Raw genomic sequence first — 17506 nt, 5'->3', positions numbered from 1 at the left:
AGCCGGGCTGCGCGGGAGACTCGTTGGTCCTGGGAAGATGGCGGCGCCGGAGCCGGGGCGTTAGAGGGAATGCAGACGGCAGCCTCCTCGGTGGCCGTACAGGCTGGTCCAGTGAGTGTGGGGCTGGGGGCTTGGGCAGTCGGCCAGCCTCCGGATGGCGCCGACGCTGCTGGGATTATGGGTCAGAGCAGGGCCTGTAGAGTCAGAGGGCGGTCCTGGAGAGCAGAGAGTGCTGGGTACGCTCCCTGAGGGCTCTAGGCGTGGTCTGAGGGTCGTGGCGGAAATTTGGGGTGACCTGAGGCTCCCTGCGTTGGGCGGTGTAAAATCGGGGAGGGCCTAAGGTTGTACCTCCCGGGGAGGGCCTGGGATGCATTTGAGGCGGGGCTTAGGGACTGTCGGGTGGGTTGGGGCGGGTCCTGGGTGGCCAGGTGGCCAGGTGTGTGGAGGAGGGGCTTTGGGATTGTTTTGGAGACTTTGGAATAAAAACAGAAGTTTAGGCCGGGCCTGGGGACGCCAGGGACAAATTGAGAGTGGGGTCTGGAAGGCACATTTTGTAGGGGCGGGGCCGGAGGGCTTTGGGGGCAGAGCTTAAAATGACTGCTGGTTGGGCTTGTGGGCGGGGTGTCAGTGTTCCGGGGCGGGGCTTTAAGAAGCAGCGGGTAATGTGATTGGGAAGGTGAAAGGAAATAACCTTAGTCGCGGCTGGGTGCAAAGAGCCTGCTGAGGAAGCTTTCACTGACCCTTTCTGTACCCCTGGAAGCCAGGCCCCAAGTTGCTGCCTAACCCCCACCCTGCCTCCCTGCCTCTGTCTAAGGCAGCCTCACTGGTTCTCCTGTGTCCTCCTTAAGAATAGACCTGGGTGCTACCTCTTGTCGCAGCTTTCACTGTCCCCGTCACTGTGCACCTGGACCAGCGCCGCCACCTCTACCCCATTCCCCAGCCGTGCCCTTCAGACAGCCAGAGGGGCCTGTGAAACAGAAACAGGCTTCTTGGGGCTCCCATCTCCCTCCTGGTAAAACCCCCAGGCCCTGCAAGACCTGCCTCATCCCCTCCCCAACCTTACCTTGCTCCACGCCCCCACTCACTCTGTTCCTGCTCTGCAGGCCTGGACACTGCTTGAGCACCCCAGGCTCAGTCAAGCCTCTGGGCCTTTGCACTGGCTGTTCTCTCCGCTTGGCATGCTCTTCCTCCCAGCTGCATGGACTGATCCCTGGCCATGCTTGTGTAAAACGCAGTTCCCTGGCCACACACAGGGCAGGGGTTGAGTCCACTTTGTCCCCCGTGGTAACCAGCATCCACCACCGCACTCGGGGCCCTGCAGGCACCCTGTGAAGATGGATGACAAGCCTGTCTTCCCTCCTGTAGGAGCTGGTGACCATCCTCCCTGTGTGACCTTGGCAATTGGGCACCATGGACCTGGCTTACATCTGTGAGTGGGAGAAATGGCCCAAGAGCACCCACTGCCCATCCGGTCCCCTTGCCTGCACCTGGTCCTGCCGCAACCTCATCGCCTTCACCACGGACCTGCGCAGCGATGACCAGGGTGTGCCACCCCCCATCCCAGGCCCCCTCATAGGGCCCTCCCCCCAGCTCCCATGGGGTTTCCTCCTCTGAGACAGGGGTGCTGAGGGGCACAGAGATAATCTTGAGGAATGGCCGTGTCTGCAGGGCTGGGGGAGAGGGAGCGGTGGCCGCTTATGGCTTGCTGAGGCTCCTGCAGGAGTTTTCCAGCTGCACGTGTTGCCACCAGCTTTGTGGTGCACTCTGCCGCAGGGCAGGTATTCTTCCCACCACAGAGCAATATGCACTTCTTAGAGGAAATTAGGAAAATGTGAAACTTTAGGATGAGGAGAACCCTAACCTTTCATGGAGAGACACCCGCTGTTAGTGTTTTGGGTCCATTTTTGAAAGCACAGTTGTAACCTCACAGAAGGCCATGGGTCTCCCCTTGGGCTGCCTGTGTATAAATCATGTTTCTGGAGTCCCTGCAGCCTGGCTTTAACGCTTCCTGATAGGCTTCGACAGCCCAATCCCCTGGGGTGGTCGGGCACCAGGCCATTGTTGCCGCACTGACCTCACTGTCCCTCGCAGACCTGACCCGCATGATCCACATCCTGGACACTGAGCATCCCTGGGACGTGCACTCCATCCGCTCAGAGCACAGCGAGGCCATCACCTGCCTGGAGTGGGACCAGTCCGGTGAGGGCAGCCTTCCACCCTGAATGCCAGGGCTGCCTGCTCTGTCTTCCTGGCCTTAGCCCTAGGCTCAGAGCTGGGACTTGAAACCCTGACCTATGCCTTTGAGGCTTCTGCTCTTCTCGCCCCTGTTTCTGAACTCACCTGTGCTGGTCCCTTGCTCTACGACTTCCGCATTCCGGCCCCCCCACCCTGATGGACTGCGGGGATGGGGCTTGTGACGCAGATTTGCCCAATCTCCCACCTTCCCCTCAGGCTCTCGTCTGCTGTCAGCTGATGCCGATGGGCAGATCAAGTGCTGGAGCATGGCTGACCACCTGGCCAACAGCTGGGAGAGCCCCGTGGGCAGCGTGGTGGAAGGGGACCCCATCGTGGCCTTGTCCTGGCTGCACAACGGCGTGAAACTGGCCCTGCATGTGGAAAAGGTGGGTGTCCTGCCTGGGGGAGCAGGCCTCAAGCCCAAGGAGGGCTTGGCTCCTCCTCTAATGGTGCCAGGTTGTCACACCTGCCACCCAGTTGTCAGCATCTGTGTTGCTAGCATCTCCCACGTGGTTTGATGTGGTGACAGCCCTTGGTTCCTGTCTGTACCCCACGGTTCAGCCCAGTGTCTCCCTGAGAGGGGAGCCTCCTGGGTCAGGGTGCTGAGTTCAGTCCCCGAGTCATATCTCAGCCGTCACTCTCCTCATTGTCAAGTGGGGCCAGGGGCTGGGCCAGGGTTCAGTATGAGAAAGCAAGGGGAGCTTGGTCGGGGCCATGCCTGGGTGAGGCCTATGGCAGCAGCAAGAGCTCACGTGGCTTGGTCAGCTCCACTCCCAAGCCAGGAGGGCCCCCTGGAATGATGCTGTGGGAAATGACCTTTCTTTCTATCCCTTCCCTGTGTCTGCCTCCTGTCCCTTCTCCCCTAGGGAGTGACTCATTGCAAGGCTTACTGCCTAACCATCTGGACCGTTTTTTCTGTGGGAGGTTTCTTTTTCAGACTTTCAGCATCTCCCCTTGGGGCTCATTTAGGGGCTTTTGCTTCTTTCTTTTCAACACTGCTTTCACCTACACGTCCAGCTGGGAAACTCAGCTGGAGCTGTAGTCAGCCCTGCCCTCCATGGATATTTAGTCCCATGAGCCTGGGGGTGCCTGGGTGAGCCTAGTGAGTCTGCTCCTCATCCCCAGAGGGGCAAAGAGTCTCCCACTACTCAGAGGAACTCTGTGCAGTCTCCAGCTCGTGCTGTTTCAGTGACAGATGCTTTGTGCTGATGAGAAGGAGTCAGGCTTGCAGGCCTCCCTAGGGTCTGCCTCCGGGGATGCTGGGAAAGGCAAAGCTGGGGCAGAGGCCAGTGCGGCAGTGGCTGGGGGCCCAGGGGCAAAAAGATGAAGGAGCAGTGGCAGCTGTGCTTCCCAGCACTGCCTGCAGGGGGCATATCTGAGTCCTGCAGCCACTTACCTGGTGCCCAGCTTGCTCTGTGCAGTGGCTCAGGCCATGCTCCCACACTACCCACGCAAGGAGCCTGGAGTGGCTGAACTGAGCACCTGAGAACACTGGATGTCTGTCTGGCCCTAAAGAAAACACGGCTGACTGCTGTCCCTTGTGTGTCTAGCTGTGACCTTATCATGTTCTTGGACATACAGACAAGGACACTGAGGGTCAGAGAGGCCTGTGTCACCCAGCACTCAGTGGCTGAAGCCGAATCTGACTTCAGGCTTGGTCTCTTGAGGCTTCTGCCATCTGGTTCCTCTGTGTTCCTGAGGGTGCGGTTCCCAGGAGGGGTCCTCGGGCCACGAAGGTAGACCCCTAAAGGCCGAACATGAACTAGGCGCCCCCCCACCCCCTGCAGCTGACCCCTCCCCTCCCTTACAGTCTGGTGCCTCCAGCTTCGGGGAAAAGTTCTCCCGCGTCAAGTTCTCGCCATCGCTCACACTGTTTGGGGGCAAGCCCATGGAGGGCTGGATCGCTGTCACGGTCAGCGGCCTGGTCACTGTGTCCCTGCTCAAGCCCAGCGGGCAGGTGCTCACCTCGACTGAGAGCCTGTGCCGGCTGCGCGGCCGTGTGGCTCTGGCCGACATCGCCTTCACAGGTGGTGGCAACATCGTGGTGGCCACAGCAGATGGCAGCAGCGCGTCACCAGTGCAGCTGTACAAGGTGTGCGTGAGCGTGGTCAACGAGAAGTGCCGCATCGACACCGAGCTCCTGCCCTCGCTCTTCATGCGCTGCACCACCGACCTCAGCCGCCGCGACCGGCTGCCCGCCATCACCCACCTCAAGTTCTTGGCCCGCGACATGTCAGAGCAAGTGAGCCCGCCCCACCACTTCGAGGCTAAACCCACGCCTGGGCGGGGCTGCTCCCTCCAGGGGCTCCTGCCTTTTCCAGCTTCTAGAGGCACCGCATCTCTGGCTCGCGGCCCCTCCCTCCATCTTCACAGCCAACAGTGCAAATCTCCTGTCTCTCTGCCTCTGACCCTCCGCCTCCCTCTTATAAGGACCCTGTGATGACACTGGGCCCCCTGGGGAATCCAGGGTCATCCCTATCTCAGGGGCCTTAGCTTAATCCTTCCTGCCAAGTCCCCTCTGCTCCATAAGGTGATGTATCCACAGGTCCCAGGACCAGGACAGGGGAGTCTCTGGAGGCAATGTTGAGCTACCTGCACCAGGTTCCCTGAGGACCCTCATAGCCTTGTGCTGACCAGCCCTAGCTTCACCAGTCCCTGATGTGTTTCCCTAGTACCTTTGCTTCCTGCTGGGGCACCATGGATGACCACCCCCAGCACAGCACAGCACTCCCCACGGGAGTGAGGACAGTGGGTGGGCAGATGCAGACGCAGGCCAGGCAGGCCTGGGTTGTGCCCACAGTGGCATGTGAGCCCTAAGACGAGCCAGAACCCCGCAGAGGCCATGGGCTGTTCTAAGCCCCTCACCACGCACCCACCCCTAGGTACTGCTGTGTGCATCCAGCCAGACGAGCAGTGTGGTGGAGTGTTGGTCGCTGCGCAAGGAGGGGCTTCCTGTGAACAATATCTTCCAGCAGCTCTCTCCGGCTGGTGAGTCGCTCAAGTGGCCAGGCACACTCAGACTACCCTGGGTGCAGTGAGGCGGCGTGGTGACGGCCTGAGTTTGCTAGAACATGCCTACCTCTCCCTCCCTCTCTGACCTTGAACCCATGCGGAGCCCCGTGTCCCTGCCAGAGGGGCCCGCTTGCTGATACCCATGTGGCTGAGATGCCGGGGGTGAACCGCGGCCACACAGCCCAGGGGCGTTCCCCCTGCAGTAGTGCTCCTGGCCCTGGAGTGATTGGCCTGAGTCAAGAGGCCCCTGAGGTCCATCTGCCCTCAGGTGGGTTACATACGCTGCTCAGCACAGCCCAGGACGAATTGTGTGAGGGTGGTCGGGCTGCACCTCCTGAGTGGGGTCCTGGCCCTTCCCAGTCCCAGGCTGGCCCAGCTCCCCACCTGCCCTGCAGTCCCACCCTGGGACCTTGTTACAGTAGGACCAGACTTCATGCAGAAGGGCCTCCCGTCCTGGTGGAGCCTCTTCCCAAGGCAGGCATCCAGGTGCTGAAGGGTCTCTGCTGAGTTCACCTGCGGCCCCCCACCCCCACCCCTTGTCCCAGCCTCGTGGCCCTGTGGGCTCTCAGACCTGCCTCTCCTGCCCCTTCCTCCTCACGTTTGCCCACACTGGTCTCCCTCGGGCCTCACTCTACCAGCTACTGTCCAGCCTACAGTAGAGGGGGTGGCCTGACTTGAGTGGACAGTGGGTCCAGGTAGACTCAGGCAAGCTGTTCAGCCTCTGACAGCGGCCACTCTCCTATGTGACCTAGAAACGGCCAAGCCTGTCAGGAAGCCAGTGTGGGTGGCTGGTGCCGGCCTGGCCTGAATGTGCTCCCTCTCTGGGTATCGCCTTGGCTGTCACCATGGCAGCTCTGCTCAGTGCTGCCTCTCTCTGGGCCTCCGTCTCCTTGTGGGATGATGTTTTCCAGGAGACCCCTCTTGCTGAGACGTCTGGGAAAGAGTTCTCAGGACAGGTGGGCGCAGAGGCGTGTTATCACAGCCAGCCTCAAACTCTGTTTCAGAAACACAGCTAGACACTCTGGGTTGGGCCACCTCACTGCTCCAGCCTGCTTCCCTGAGTCTGCCGGCCCCCCAAGGCAGCTGGAGTGCTGGCCGCTGGCTGGGTGCCTGGGCTTGTCTTGGAGTCACCTTGGTGTCTGGGCACCTCTGCCCATAGCACGCAGGGACCAAGCCCAGATGGATGGGAACCACCCTGCCTCTTGCTGGTGGGCTCCTTTGTGGCACTGAGGTTGTGGGTGCCAGGAGGGGCCTGTCTGTCCACCTCCTGAGGAAGCTGGGGTCCACCCAGGATCTCTCGGACCACAGGGACAGAGAACCCCGCGCAGACCAGCCAAGTCCACAGAATTGTGGAGTTTGTGTGGCAGCATGGTCTGGGATGGGTTCCCCTTCTCAGCATGTTGCCTCTTTTGAGGGGACAAGGTGGCCATCCCTGCCAGCTGACAGCCTCTTGCCCAGGCAGACACCTCCTCCCGTCGCTATGAAGGCCCAGGACCGGGCCCTGTGGGGGACCCTCGCCCCCCTTCCCTGCTCCTATGAGTTGGCTGGGGGCCCCACGAGGGGAAGGGCGCTGGGTCCAGTCCACCCTTGTTGCGTTTCAGTCTCATCTTCATTTTGTTGCCCCTTGTCTCCCACATCCCCTTTCAGTTGGTGACAAACAGCCCACAATTCTCAAATGGCGGATTCTGTCGGCCACCAATGACCTGGACCGTGTGTCTGCTGTGGCACTGCCCAAGCTGCCCATCTCACTCACCAACACTGACCTGAAGGTGGCCAGTGACACCCAGTTCTACCCCGGCCTCGGTACAGTGTCTCAGGGTTCCTGGGGGTCAGAGGGAGGGGTGCATTGTGGCTTTGGCCTCCAGTCTCAGGGTCGTGGGAACCTGCCCCAGCCTCACATCAGTCCCAGTGGGGATGAGAACACTGCTCTTGATATCCAGTGAGCTGGAAAGGCTATGAGGTTGCCAATAAGCTGGGCACGGTTCAGCCACTTCCCATTGTCCAAGGCTGGGCTCGGCCGCTTGACCTGCATGTGCCCCCAGGGCTGGCCCTGGCCTTCCACGACGGCAGTGTCCACATCGTGCACCGGCTCTCGCTGCAGACCATGGCCATCTTCTATAGCTCTGCCGCCCCACGCCCCGTGGACGAGCCAGCTCTCAAGCGCCCCCGGACCACAGGCCCCACTGTGCACTTCAAGGCCATGCAACTCTCCTGGACCTCCCTGGCCCTCGTGGGCATTGACAACCATGGCAGGGTCAGTGCTGTGCTGGGGGTGCCAAGAGTGAGGGGAGCCCTGTGCCTCTGTCTGTGGGGTGCAGTCATTGTTTTAGGGTGAGGCCTGTGGCCTGCGGGCGTTGCGCAGGAGGTGGCTTCGGGTGGCTTCTCCTCATGTGTGGGGTTCTGGCACGTCCCCCACCCTTCCCCTGCATGCGCGCCAGGTGCCCTGTGTTGGCTTCTTGCCTCTCAGAGGAACCCATCCGTGGCCTGGCAGGAGGACAGGTGCCTCTCACATCCACTCTCACACTTGCTTACACACATCTACATGTGTTTACACACTTGCTCACACATGCATGTGCCCCCTACTCCCCAGGAAATCGCTACTGGGCAGTGTACCTACTTGGCCCTACTCTCGGCATCTGGGCTGGGCTGGGTAGGGATGGGTTTGGCCTGTTGGGGGGGACCATGTGGCCCCCAAGTGGAGGAAAGGGCTCTGTTCATGCCACCTGGCCAGGCTGTGGCTCTGTAGCTCTCCCATGTGACAGGAGATCAGGCAGGCCAGGACCCCACATGGGCTGAGCCTACCCTGTCCCTGGTGCTCAGACTCCCATCCCCTCATGCCCCACCCTCTCCCCATAGCTGAGCATGTTGCGCATCTCGCCGTCCATGGGCCACTCACTGGATGTGGGGTTGGCCCTGCGGCACCTGCTCTTCCTGCTGGAGTACTGCATGGTGACTGGCTATGACTGGTGGGACATCCTGCTGCACGTGCAGCCCGGCATGGTGCAGAGCCTGGTGGAGAAGCTGCACGAGGAGTACACGCGCCAAAAGGCTGAGCTACAGCAGGTGCTGGCCCATCCCCTCCCTCCCCAGGGGCCCTCTTCTTCCCTGTGGGTCAGGCAGCCGTCCTCCCTGCCTTCTCAGCCCAGGAGGGTGCGGTTGCAGGCCTGGCTGCACCTGCCTCTGCGTGTCAGTGGAGGCCTTTGCCCCTGCGATAAGAACAGTGACCTCGAGTTTTAAAGATGGGAGGGGCAGGAAGAAATGATCCCCCAGATGCAACCGGGCGTAACTACAAACCTAGAGCCTCCCTGAGGTCAGCACTGCTAGGAATCCGGAATTGTCCTCTGTGCCCCAGTATCCAACACGAGGAGGAAACAGAAAGGAGAGGTCGTGTGGTTTTTAGCAGCCCACTCAGATGTGCGAGGGCTCAGACGTGCGGGCTCAGACCTGAGAGAGCTCAGATGTGAGAGGGTGCTGCCAGCATGAACTGCACAGGAGAGAGCTGGCTTCAGAGCCGGGGACGCCGCTAGGGTCCAACCACTCAGTGCTCTGCTAGCTGTATGCGCGCACGTTGATGCTATCAGTCATTCAGTCGTGGCATCCCAGGAGACATCAGGGTCGAGGAATAAGGTGGGGTAGAGCAGCATCCCCGCCCCCACCCACTTCATGCCAGGCACCCCCAAATCGTTAGGGATCCCAGACACGGCCATTTGGCCGCTGGGGCAGACCCACTCACAGGTTGAAACCCTGCTGTCCTGTGAGGGAAGGTGGGCAAGAAGGAGGATTCTGCCAGAAGGAGGGCAAGGCCCGGAAGGAGGGCAAAGCCCAGAGATTTAGCCCCTTGCCCTTTGGGCCCAGTGCCTTGCTCTGGCCCCCCCGCAAGGCGCGAGCCCGAATTGCTCACATCCTGGCCACCCAGGTCCTGTCCACCCGGATCCTGGCCATGAAGGCCTCGCTGTGCAAGCTGTCGCCCTGCACGGTGACTCGTGTGTGCGACTACCACGCAAAGCTTTTCCTCATCGCCATCAGCTCCACGCTGAAGTCGCTGCTGCGCCCTCACGTGCTCAACACACCTGACAAAAGTCCTGGTGACCGGCTGACTGAAATCTGTGCCAAGATCACAGACGTCGGTGGGTCCAGCTCCATCCTGCAGGCCACCCTGGGTCCCGCCCCCACCCTCCAAGTGCCCTCGCTCTCTGCCAGGGAGGATCCCTCAGGTGTCTCGCATGTGCCCCCCTCCCCCCACCACTGCCCGTGGGGACACATGGTGGGTGTTACCGGGAACAAAGATGAGGCAGCTTGGGCGGCATCCCTAGGGGCACTGTATGTGTGGGCGCCTGGAGGCCGGCCGGAACTCCAGGCTGTCCTACACGGGGTCCAAGGGGCGTTGGGTTGTCCTGAAGCCCTGTGGTGGGTACCCGGAACTTCTCCCTCCAGCCCTGCCCTCCAGGGGTCCCCTGTGTGAGGTCCCAGCCTTCCTTGACTGCCTGTCCCCTCCTAGACATTGACAAGGTCATGATCAACCTCAAGACGGAGGAGTTCGTTCTGGACATGAACACGCTCCAGGCACTGCAGCAGCTCCTGCAGTGGGTGGGCGACTTTGTGCTCTACCTGCTGGCCAGTCTGCCCAACCAGGTGTGCCCTCTGCCCCACCTCCTCCAGCTTAGCTCCTCCCAGAAGCCCCACCTCCTTGCCCCCACCCCTCCCCAAAGGCCATCTGATGCCAACTCAGAGGTCCTGGAATGTTCAAACACAAAGTGCACAACCAGAACCTTCTTCCCCATAGGGCTCCCCGCTGCGACCAGGCCACAGCTTCCTGCGGGATGGCACATCGCTGGGCATGCTGCGAGAGCTGATGGTTGTCATCCGTATCTGGGGCCTGCTGAAGCCCAGCTGCCTGCCTGTGTACACGGCTACCTCAGACACTCAGGACAGCATGTCCCTGCTCTTTCGCCTGCTCACCAAGCTCTGGATCTGCTGTAAGACACCTGCTCCTCTTCTCTCATTTCCCCGCCAAAATCCAAGCCCTGGCTGAGTCCTCCTCCATAATGTAATCTCCCGTAGGTCAAATTTGCTCTGTTGTGGCCCCCCTACTATTTCCCCAGCACCTAGCACAGATCCAGGCACAGCGTGGGTGCTCAGTAAACATCAGCCACTCTTAGGCTTCTGCTTGTCCTGTGTAATGTGTTTCTGGGACCAGGCTCTGTCATTGTTACTTCCCTGATGCCAAGAAGGGCACCCAGTACTCGCTGCACATTTTTTAAATGAATAAATGGGTCCCCATTTTACAGAGGAGAGGACCGGGCCCGAGAAGGGGAAGGAGCTTCCCAGGCTCTTCAAGAAGTCAAGGCAGGGCTGGAGCCTGCACCTGGCGCTCTGTGAGCCTGGAGGAAGCCATGATGCCTCCTGGTGGGCAGTGCTGTGGGCATGGCCGCTAAGTATGATGTCCTGCGTCCCCTGCTCCCCCCACAGGTCGTGACGAGGGTCCCACAAGTGAGCCAGACGAGGCGCTGGTGGATGAGTGCTGCCTACTGCCCAGTCAGCTGCTCATCCCCAGCCTGGACTGGCTGCCTGTGAGTGATGGACTGGTCAGCCGCCTACAGCCCAAGCAGCCCCTGCGCCTGCACTTTGGCAAAGCCCCTGCTCTTCCTGGTGGCTCCAGCAGCCTGCAGCTGGATGGCCTCATCAGGTATGCACACCCACCTCTGACTCAGGGCCCTGTATACCCTTTCTTCCAGAAGGGTCTCCCCTGCCTGACATCCCCCGTCACATGTCTGTCTCAGGGCCTCTGCCTATGCTGTGCCTGCTGCTTCCTTCTAGCCTCACCTGAGTGCTACCCCCGATATTCCTCCCCTCCCTTGCCCCTGAGATTCCTCCTTGCCCCCAGACTCCTCCCCTCCTCCCCCACCTCCCCTGCCCTGTCACTTCCCTCCATCCAGGCACTATATTGTACTATAGTGTACAGGTCATTGTCTTGTACAGATTTGTGTCCTTGCTTGTCTGGGTGATGTCATCTCCCCCCTGGCCTGTCATGGTCCATGTGGAGGGCCCATGTGGCCAACCTTGGTTACTCCGGCTCCAGCCAGCCCCTCTGGAGCTCAGGTTCACACACACCCCCCCCCCCCGACCCCCACCATATATCGCACTGCAGCCCAGAGTGCCTGGCAGGTCCCAAGAGCCCAGAAAGCAGAACACTCTTAGGCAGACTTGGCTGGAAGTGACCTCGGGGGCCATTCTTTGGATGTGTGGAGTCCAGAAAGCCCAGGCCTGCTGAGGGAGCAGCACCCTGGGTGGGGGTTTGTCCCCACTTTACAAGCAGGTAAACTCAATCTCCGAGGTGCAGTCCAGAGATAGACACCAGGCCAGAAGGTGAACCTAGGACCCCACAGGCCGCCTCCCATTCAAGGTGTGGGATGGATTCTCACATGGTCCTCTACTGGGGAGGGGCCTTAGCATCCCCACAGCCCCCCTCACCGCCGGGAAGACTCTGGGCCTTCCTCCTCCACTTCCGGATTTTCTTTTTCATCTCTAAAGCCGTGGGAGGAACGTCCTGATGAATCACACACTGTGGTTTGTGCTCGAGTTTCAGGAAACACTTTACACAGAGAGGTGGCTGGTGGCCAAAGGGCTTTCACACTCTCGGAAGTTTTCAAACTTGGGTGATACGAGTGCCCAGCCTCAGGAATCCTGATGGGTTCGCCCCACTCTGCTCTAGGTGCCACCCTCAGCAGGGGCCTGTGGGCGGAGGGTGTGTAGGAGTCCGGCTCCTGGATTCTCCCTGTTCTCACACACGCTTTGCCTCTAGGAGACTGACCCATACAGCTGTATGTGCGCATGCGCTTGTGTCTGCGTGTGCATGTGTGCGCCAGTGCACGCATGCATATGTGCATGTGCACACCCCCGAGCCTTCCCCTGCTCCTCTCCATCAGGGTGCCAGGCCAGCCCAAGATGGACCACCTGCGGAGGCTGCACCTGGGCGCCTACCCCACAGAGGCTTGCAAGGCGTGTACCAGGTGAGCAGCTGCAGGAGATGCTGTTCCACTCCACCACTGGCAGCTTCCCAGCCTATGAGCCAGGGTCCCAGGATTGTGTCTGTCTGGGGCTCCTGAGCGGGTATCCCTGGCGGTCTTGATAAAGGGTGGGGCCGAGGTGAGGGGTAGCGGCGAGCGGCTGGCCCAAGCCTGCCCTCTTGGAGCTCCCAGTGGCCTGACAAGGGCAGAGATGGAGGCGTGGCCGCTCCGCGCTACTCATGCACATGTGGCCCTGCTTGCTGCCAGATGACCCCAGGGCCACACCACTAGGCTTGGCCAAGCCTCTGTCTACTCAGGGAAGTGAGGGGTGGTATTGAGTGGAGACAGAAGGATATGGAGGAATTAGCTCACTGTGTGGGGTGTAGGGGTGCAGGGAACACCATTCCTGAGGTGCAGTAGCATGTGCCAGGCCCTGTGGCTACAGCCAGCCGGCCTAGCATCCCATCCACCTGCTTGCTCTATCTGCAGGTGCGGCTGCGTCACCATGCTCAAGTCGCCCAACAAGACCACCGCCGTCAAGCAGTGGGAGCAGCGCTGGATCAAGAACTGCCTGTGTGGGGGGCTCTGGTGGCGCATGCCCCTCAGCTACCCCTGATTACATCTCAGCCTGTAAGTGCATTCTTTTTTTCTTTTCTTTTCTCTTTTTTTCACTTGTTATGGTCTTTAATTATTAGTTGGATAATTTTTTTTAAGTTATTATAGTAAGGATTACAGTGTTGTTTCTGGCATATGTCACAGTGATTGAGTCATATGTATACACACATGTTCTTCTTCATACCTTGTCCATTGTGGCTTATGACAGCATATTGGATATGGTTCCCTGTGCTGTACAGTAGGACCTTGTTGTTCATCTTGCTCATATGTAGCAGTGTGTGTCTGCTCATCCCACACTCCCAATTTATCCCTCCCCTCTTTCCCCTTTGGTACCATAAATTGGCATTCTTTGTTTGAGTTGGTTTCTGTTTTGTAAATAAGTTCATTTGTGTCATATTTTAGATTTGACAGGTAAGTGATATCAAGTGATTTTTGTCTTTTTTCTTTTTCGTCTGACTGACTTCACTTAGTATGATAATCTCTGGGTCCATCCACTGCTGCAGAAAGTGGCACTCTTTCATGGCTGAGCGATATTGCTTATGTATCTATGTGCCACATGTCTGTCCATTCATCTGGTGATAGAGCTGTAGGTTGTTTCCATGTCTTGACAGTCGTGAATGGTGCTGCAGTGAACACTGAGGTGCATGTGTCTTTTTGAATTATAATTTTGCCTGGATATTTGCTCATTTTCTGAGGAACCTCCATAGTGTTCTCCACAGTGGCTGCACCAACTTACATTCCCACCAACAATGTAGGAAGGTTTCCTTTTCTTTCCCTCACCAGAATTTGCAGACTTTTTAACTATGGCCGTTCTGACTGGTGTGAGGTGAATCCTCATTGTAGTTTTCATTTGCGTTTCTTTAATAATTAGCAATGTGAAGCATGCTTTCATGTATCTGTTGGCCACCCATATGTCTTCTTTGGAGAAATGTCTATTTAGATCTGCCAGTTTTTTTGATTGGGTTGGTTTTTTGATATTGAGCTATATGAGTCGTTTGTATACTTTCGAAATTGCACCCTTGTCAGTTGCATCGTTTCCAAATATTTTCTCCCATTCTGTAGGTTGTCTTTCGTTTTATTTATAGTTTTCTCTGCTGTGCAAAATGTCAGTGGATTCCTGATGAACTTACAGGAAAGCCATGCTGTCCCCTTGCTGGTGACAGAGCAGCCACGTGCTCCAGACCTTCGCTGGGTGTTCTTAGACACCACCACCCTGGAACTATGCTTTAGGGGCCTTGTCTGCTGCGCCAGCACCCCTGTAACCGACAGGGCCAGTGAGGACACAGCCTGAAGCCTCAAGTTGGCACCTCAGCCCAGCCATCAAGGCTCTTTCTCCCTTGAAGCCTGTTGATTTATCTGGCAGGAGGACCTAGCCACGTGATCACCCTGCGAGGTGGTGACTGAGATAGCCTGGGGCCTGCCCCAGGCAGAACCACGGCAAGTGCCACCCCTCAGGACCCCAAGGACCCCTAGGTCCCAGTTCAGAGGGTCCAGGATCTGAGGACTGTGTGCTTTAGAACATGACACATGAACCTGCCAGGCGTCCAGTGGCTGCTGTCAAGGACACCAGCCGGGCGTCAGCCTTGGGTCCCCCACCTGTACCTGTCACTGCTGTCTCTGACATGGGCAAGCCCCAGAAACGTCCCCCTGGGCAGCAGGTGCCACCTCCCCACAGCCCCCACGGGATTCTGTGCCTCTGTGTGTTGTTTTCCTGCTTGGCCAGCATTTATTGAGCACCTACCGTCTACCAGACGCAGGCGTCCTGGGGGGGAGCAGTGGGCTGGATGTGGGTGGAGGCTGCTCTCTACTGCCTGGTTCCTACACACAGGAGTGTCTCTGTCTCTTCTTTCTCTCTGCCTCCCTGCCTTCCTCCCCTCCCCCACCAGGTTTTTGGGAGCTCAGGCTGTGGCCCCGAAGGGTCCTGCCTCGTCAGCAACCACTCACCGATTATGTGGCTCCCCAGGGCCTGGGCATAGTGCCTGCCTGTTAAGCGGTAATTGCTTCTCTTGTTTTCCTTCTGGAGGCTCGAGGGAGGGCAGGCTGGGTAGGTGTCCTGCGGAGCTCAGCGTGCTGCCTGCTGTGTCAGGCTTTCAGGGACTGGCAGCACTCCAGGGGCCCCATTACCTGGGCCAGCTGCCCACCTGCCTGTGGCCCCAGCACTTAGGGGTGTCCATGTCTTGCCATCTGAGTGGTGCTTTCTGCAGGGACCTGTGAGGTATACCCCTAACTGTGCTGCTGCTGGTGCCCCAGCCCCTTGGAGAAATGGGCCTGAAATGGGCAGCCTCTCTGGTGGAGCGGCACATGGCCCAGGTTCTTGCATATATTTTCTCAGCCTTTTACCTCATTTGACCATATATTTTTTTAAGCCACTTGCCTTTCTCAAGTCATTCTAAAGTCTTTAAAGCACCTACTTGTTTTAGAAAAGTGAGCGTGTTTCTTGCATTCATATTTCATTGCTTTAAGGTTAAATAGTGGGGGTTTACATCCTTGGATGCTCCCTGGAGGACGAGTCCTGGTCCCTTCCCCTTGGACCTGCTCCAACCCATCCTGTGCATGGGAGGTGGTGCTGGCTGACCTGAGGCTGGTGGAACCTGGCCTGGCTCCTGGGCCTCCTCCTAGAGCCTCTGAACACCTGTAGGCTGGCCCCTTGGGTCTGGTCATCCAGGGGGTGGAGCAGGGACACTTCCATGCCTGTGTGACCCTGACCCGCACAAGCTGAGCGAGATGAAGGGGATGGGATGGCTCAGCATCACCGAGTTTGGGGCAGCTTGTCACTGAGCGATGGATGACCAGAGTGCCCAACAGCTGCTGTGACGAGCCCAGTGGGCATGCATGCCTGCGCCTGGCTGTTCAGAACCATCAGGTCATCTGAGGGCCCTGTTGGGATGTCCTCCAGGTTGGGAGGGGGTTTGTGGGTGGGGAGATTTCTTTGCCCCTCATCCTTCCCCCACCCCATGTCCACACAGGTCCCCTTCTGGGGACAAGAACAGGCATTCCTGTGACAGGAAGAGGCAGTTTGGTCCCTCTGATTACATGTCTCCTGTGCCTTCAGTCTCCTCAGACCCAGGCCCGCGGGACCCCATTGTGGCTGAGGAGGCTAAAGACACCATCCTACAGATAGAAGTGAAAGCAGAAGCCCTCCAGGGTCATAGGGTCACAGGTGACTGCAGCAACGTGTCCCCCCCCACCCCACCCAGATAGATGGTAGGAGCCTGTGTCTCCACCAGCTCCATCTGGTTCTGCTCCAGCCACTGACCTTAGGTGCCGTTGCTCACTGTTTTATCTCATCTGTACCCCCAACTAGTGTTGCCAGAAAAATGCAGAACAATTAAGTCTGAATTTCAGATGGACAATGAATGGTATTTTAGTCTAAATCTGTCCCCAATATTACATGGGACATGGGACATACTTAACAAAATTTTCCTGAAACTCTCATGTAACTGGACAGCCTGCATTTTGGTTTGTTAAAGCTGGTAATCCTACTGTTCCACCTCCCAACTGGATCATTTCAGGGCCACTTCCCAGTGTCTTGGCTTAATTCAGGAAGTAATAACCATGGGACGAGTGAGTCTGTGATGGCTGACTGACCAGCAGTTAATTTTCCTTGCCGCTCTCACTTAAGTGCGTGCAGCTTCTTAAATCCCACATGAGAAAAAAATCCTGAGCACACTGAGAACCCCCCAGCCCATCATCAGGATCACTCAGAAGTTCCATCCAATGCATCTGGGAATATTTGACCTGGTTGCTATGAGCAGGGCTGGGTCTTAGCTGTGTCTCAAGAGCTTCCATATGAATGAACGCTTCATAGCAGAAAAACACCTGGCCAGTTTCCAGTTCCAGTCCCTCGTGGGGCATATGACCATCTCTCAGACCCTCAATCTCGTTATTGACCAAACGGAGGTCAGAGGCTCCCTTTGTGGGTCAGGCTTAACACCTGGGGCCAAGTAGGTGCTGGGCTTTAATGGCCTCTTGTCCAAGTGGGAGAGGGCCCAGGGCCTCAGTCCCTGGGTTCTGCCCTGTCATCTCACACAGAAGGGTAAAACCAAGACCCAGGAAGGTGGTGAGTCATCTGGGCCCCCAATCAGTGGGGCTGCTCTGGGACACCAGTCAGCTTTGGACAGTCAGTGAGCCACACTGCATGTGAGGACGGCCTGTGAATGCAGACAGATGCCTTGTTCAGGGCTGAATTCCAGGCTGCTCAGGAGAGTCGCACAGCGTCTCTGAGCATTTCCCCATTTGGGACACGGTTCTAAGAACACAGCCTGGCTGTGTACCTAGATCTCAGCCCAGAGCGGGGTCTTGCACACAGTAGGCCTTCACATTCCTCTTGGGAAGCAGAAACCAAGGGGACACTACCCGACCCGCACCCCTTGCTAGGTCTCAGGACACTTCTATTTCCTGGGAATAGTAAGGGCGCCACCATGTGGCCGAGGCGTGAAGCGAAGCCAGGCTTGAAGGGCATGGGGCCTCCGGACTTGAGCCTGAATGCCCCTCCTTCAGGCACGTCTCAGCCTTTCAGTTGCCTCCTGGTACATCATTACCAAGACTCCGCCGCCCCCTCAGTCTGGCTTGCTTCGGTCCACTCCTGCAGGCAGCGTGCAATCAATAAAGGCGGACTGGGTGCAGGAATGGATGGT

General features: G+C 58.2%; 1 protein-coding gene across 1 annotated transcript; it reads left to right on the top strand.

The window, feature by feature from the left end:
• Positions 1 to 2: 2 nt before the first annotated feature.
• MED16 (mediator complex subunit 16) lies at positions 3 to 15263 on the top strand. The gene is made up of 16 exons (XM_068979964.1): positions 3 to 111; positions 1366 to 1543; positions 2092 to 2199; positions 2452 to 2621; positions 4046 to 4477; positions 5118 to 5223; positions 6895 to 7050; positions 7290 to 7501; positions 8104 to 8310; positions 9164 to 9374; positions 9746 to 9879; positions 10031 to 10223; positions 10717 to 10933; positions 12174 to 12257; positions 12744 to 12884; positions 13955 to 15263. Exons 2-15 carry the CDS (start codon positions 1411 to 1413, stop codon positions 12868 to 12870), a joined length of 2490 nt encoding a protein of 829 aa, XP_068836065.1. The 5' UTR covers positions 3 to 111; positions 1366 to 1410; the 3' UTR covers positions 12871 to 12884; positions 13955 to 15263.
• Positions 15264 to 17506: the final 2243 nt, after the last annotated feature.

Source organism: Capricornis sumatraensis, chromosome 9 (genome assembly GCF_032405125.1).
Source record: "Capricornis sumatraensis isolate serow.1 chromosome 9, serow.2, whole genome shotgun sequence".
Classification (NCBI taxonomy): Eukaryota; Metazoa; Chordata; class Mammalia; order Artiodactyla; family Bovidae; genus Capricornis; species Capricornis sumatraensis.
Note: the sequence above shows the minus strand (reverse complement) of the source record. Positions and strands in the feature narration are given on the sequence as shown.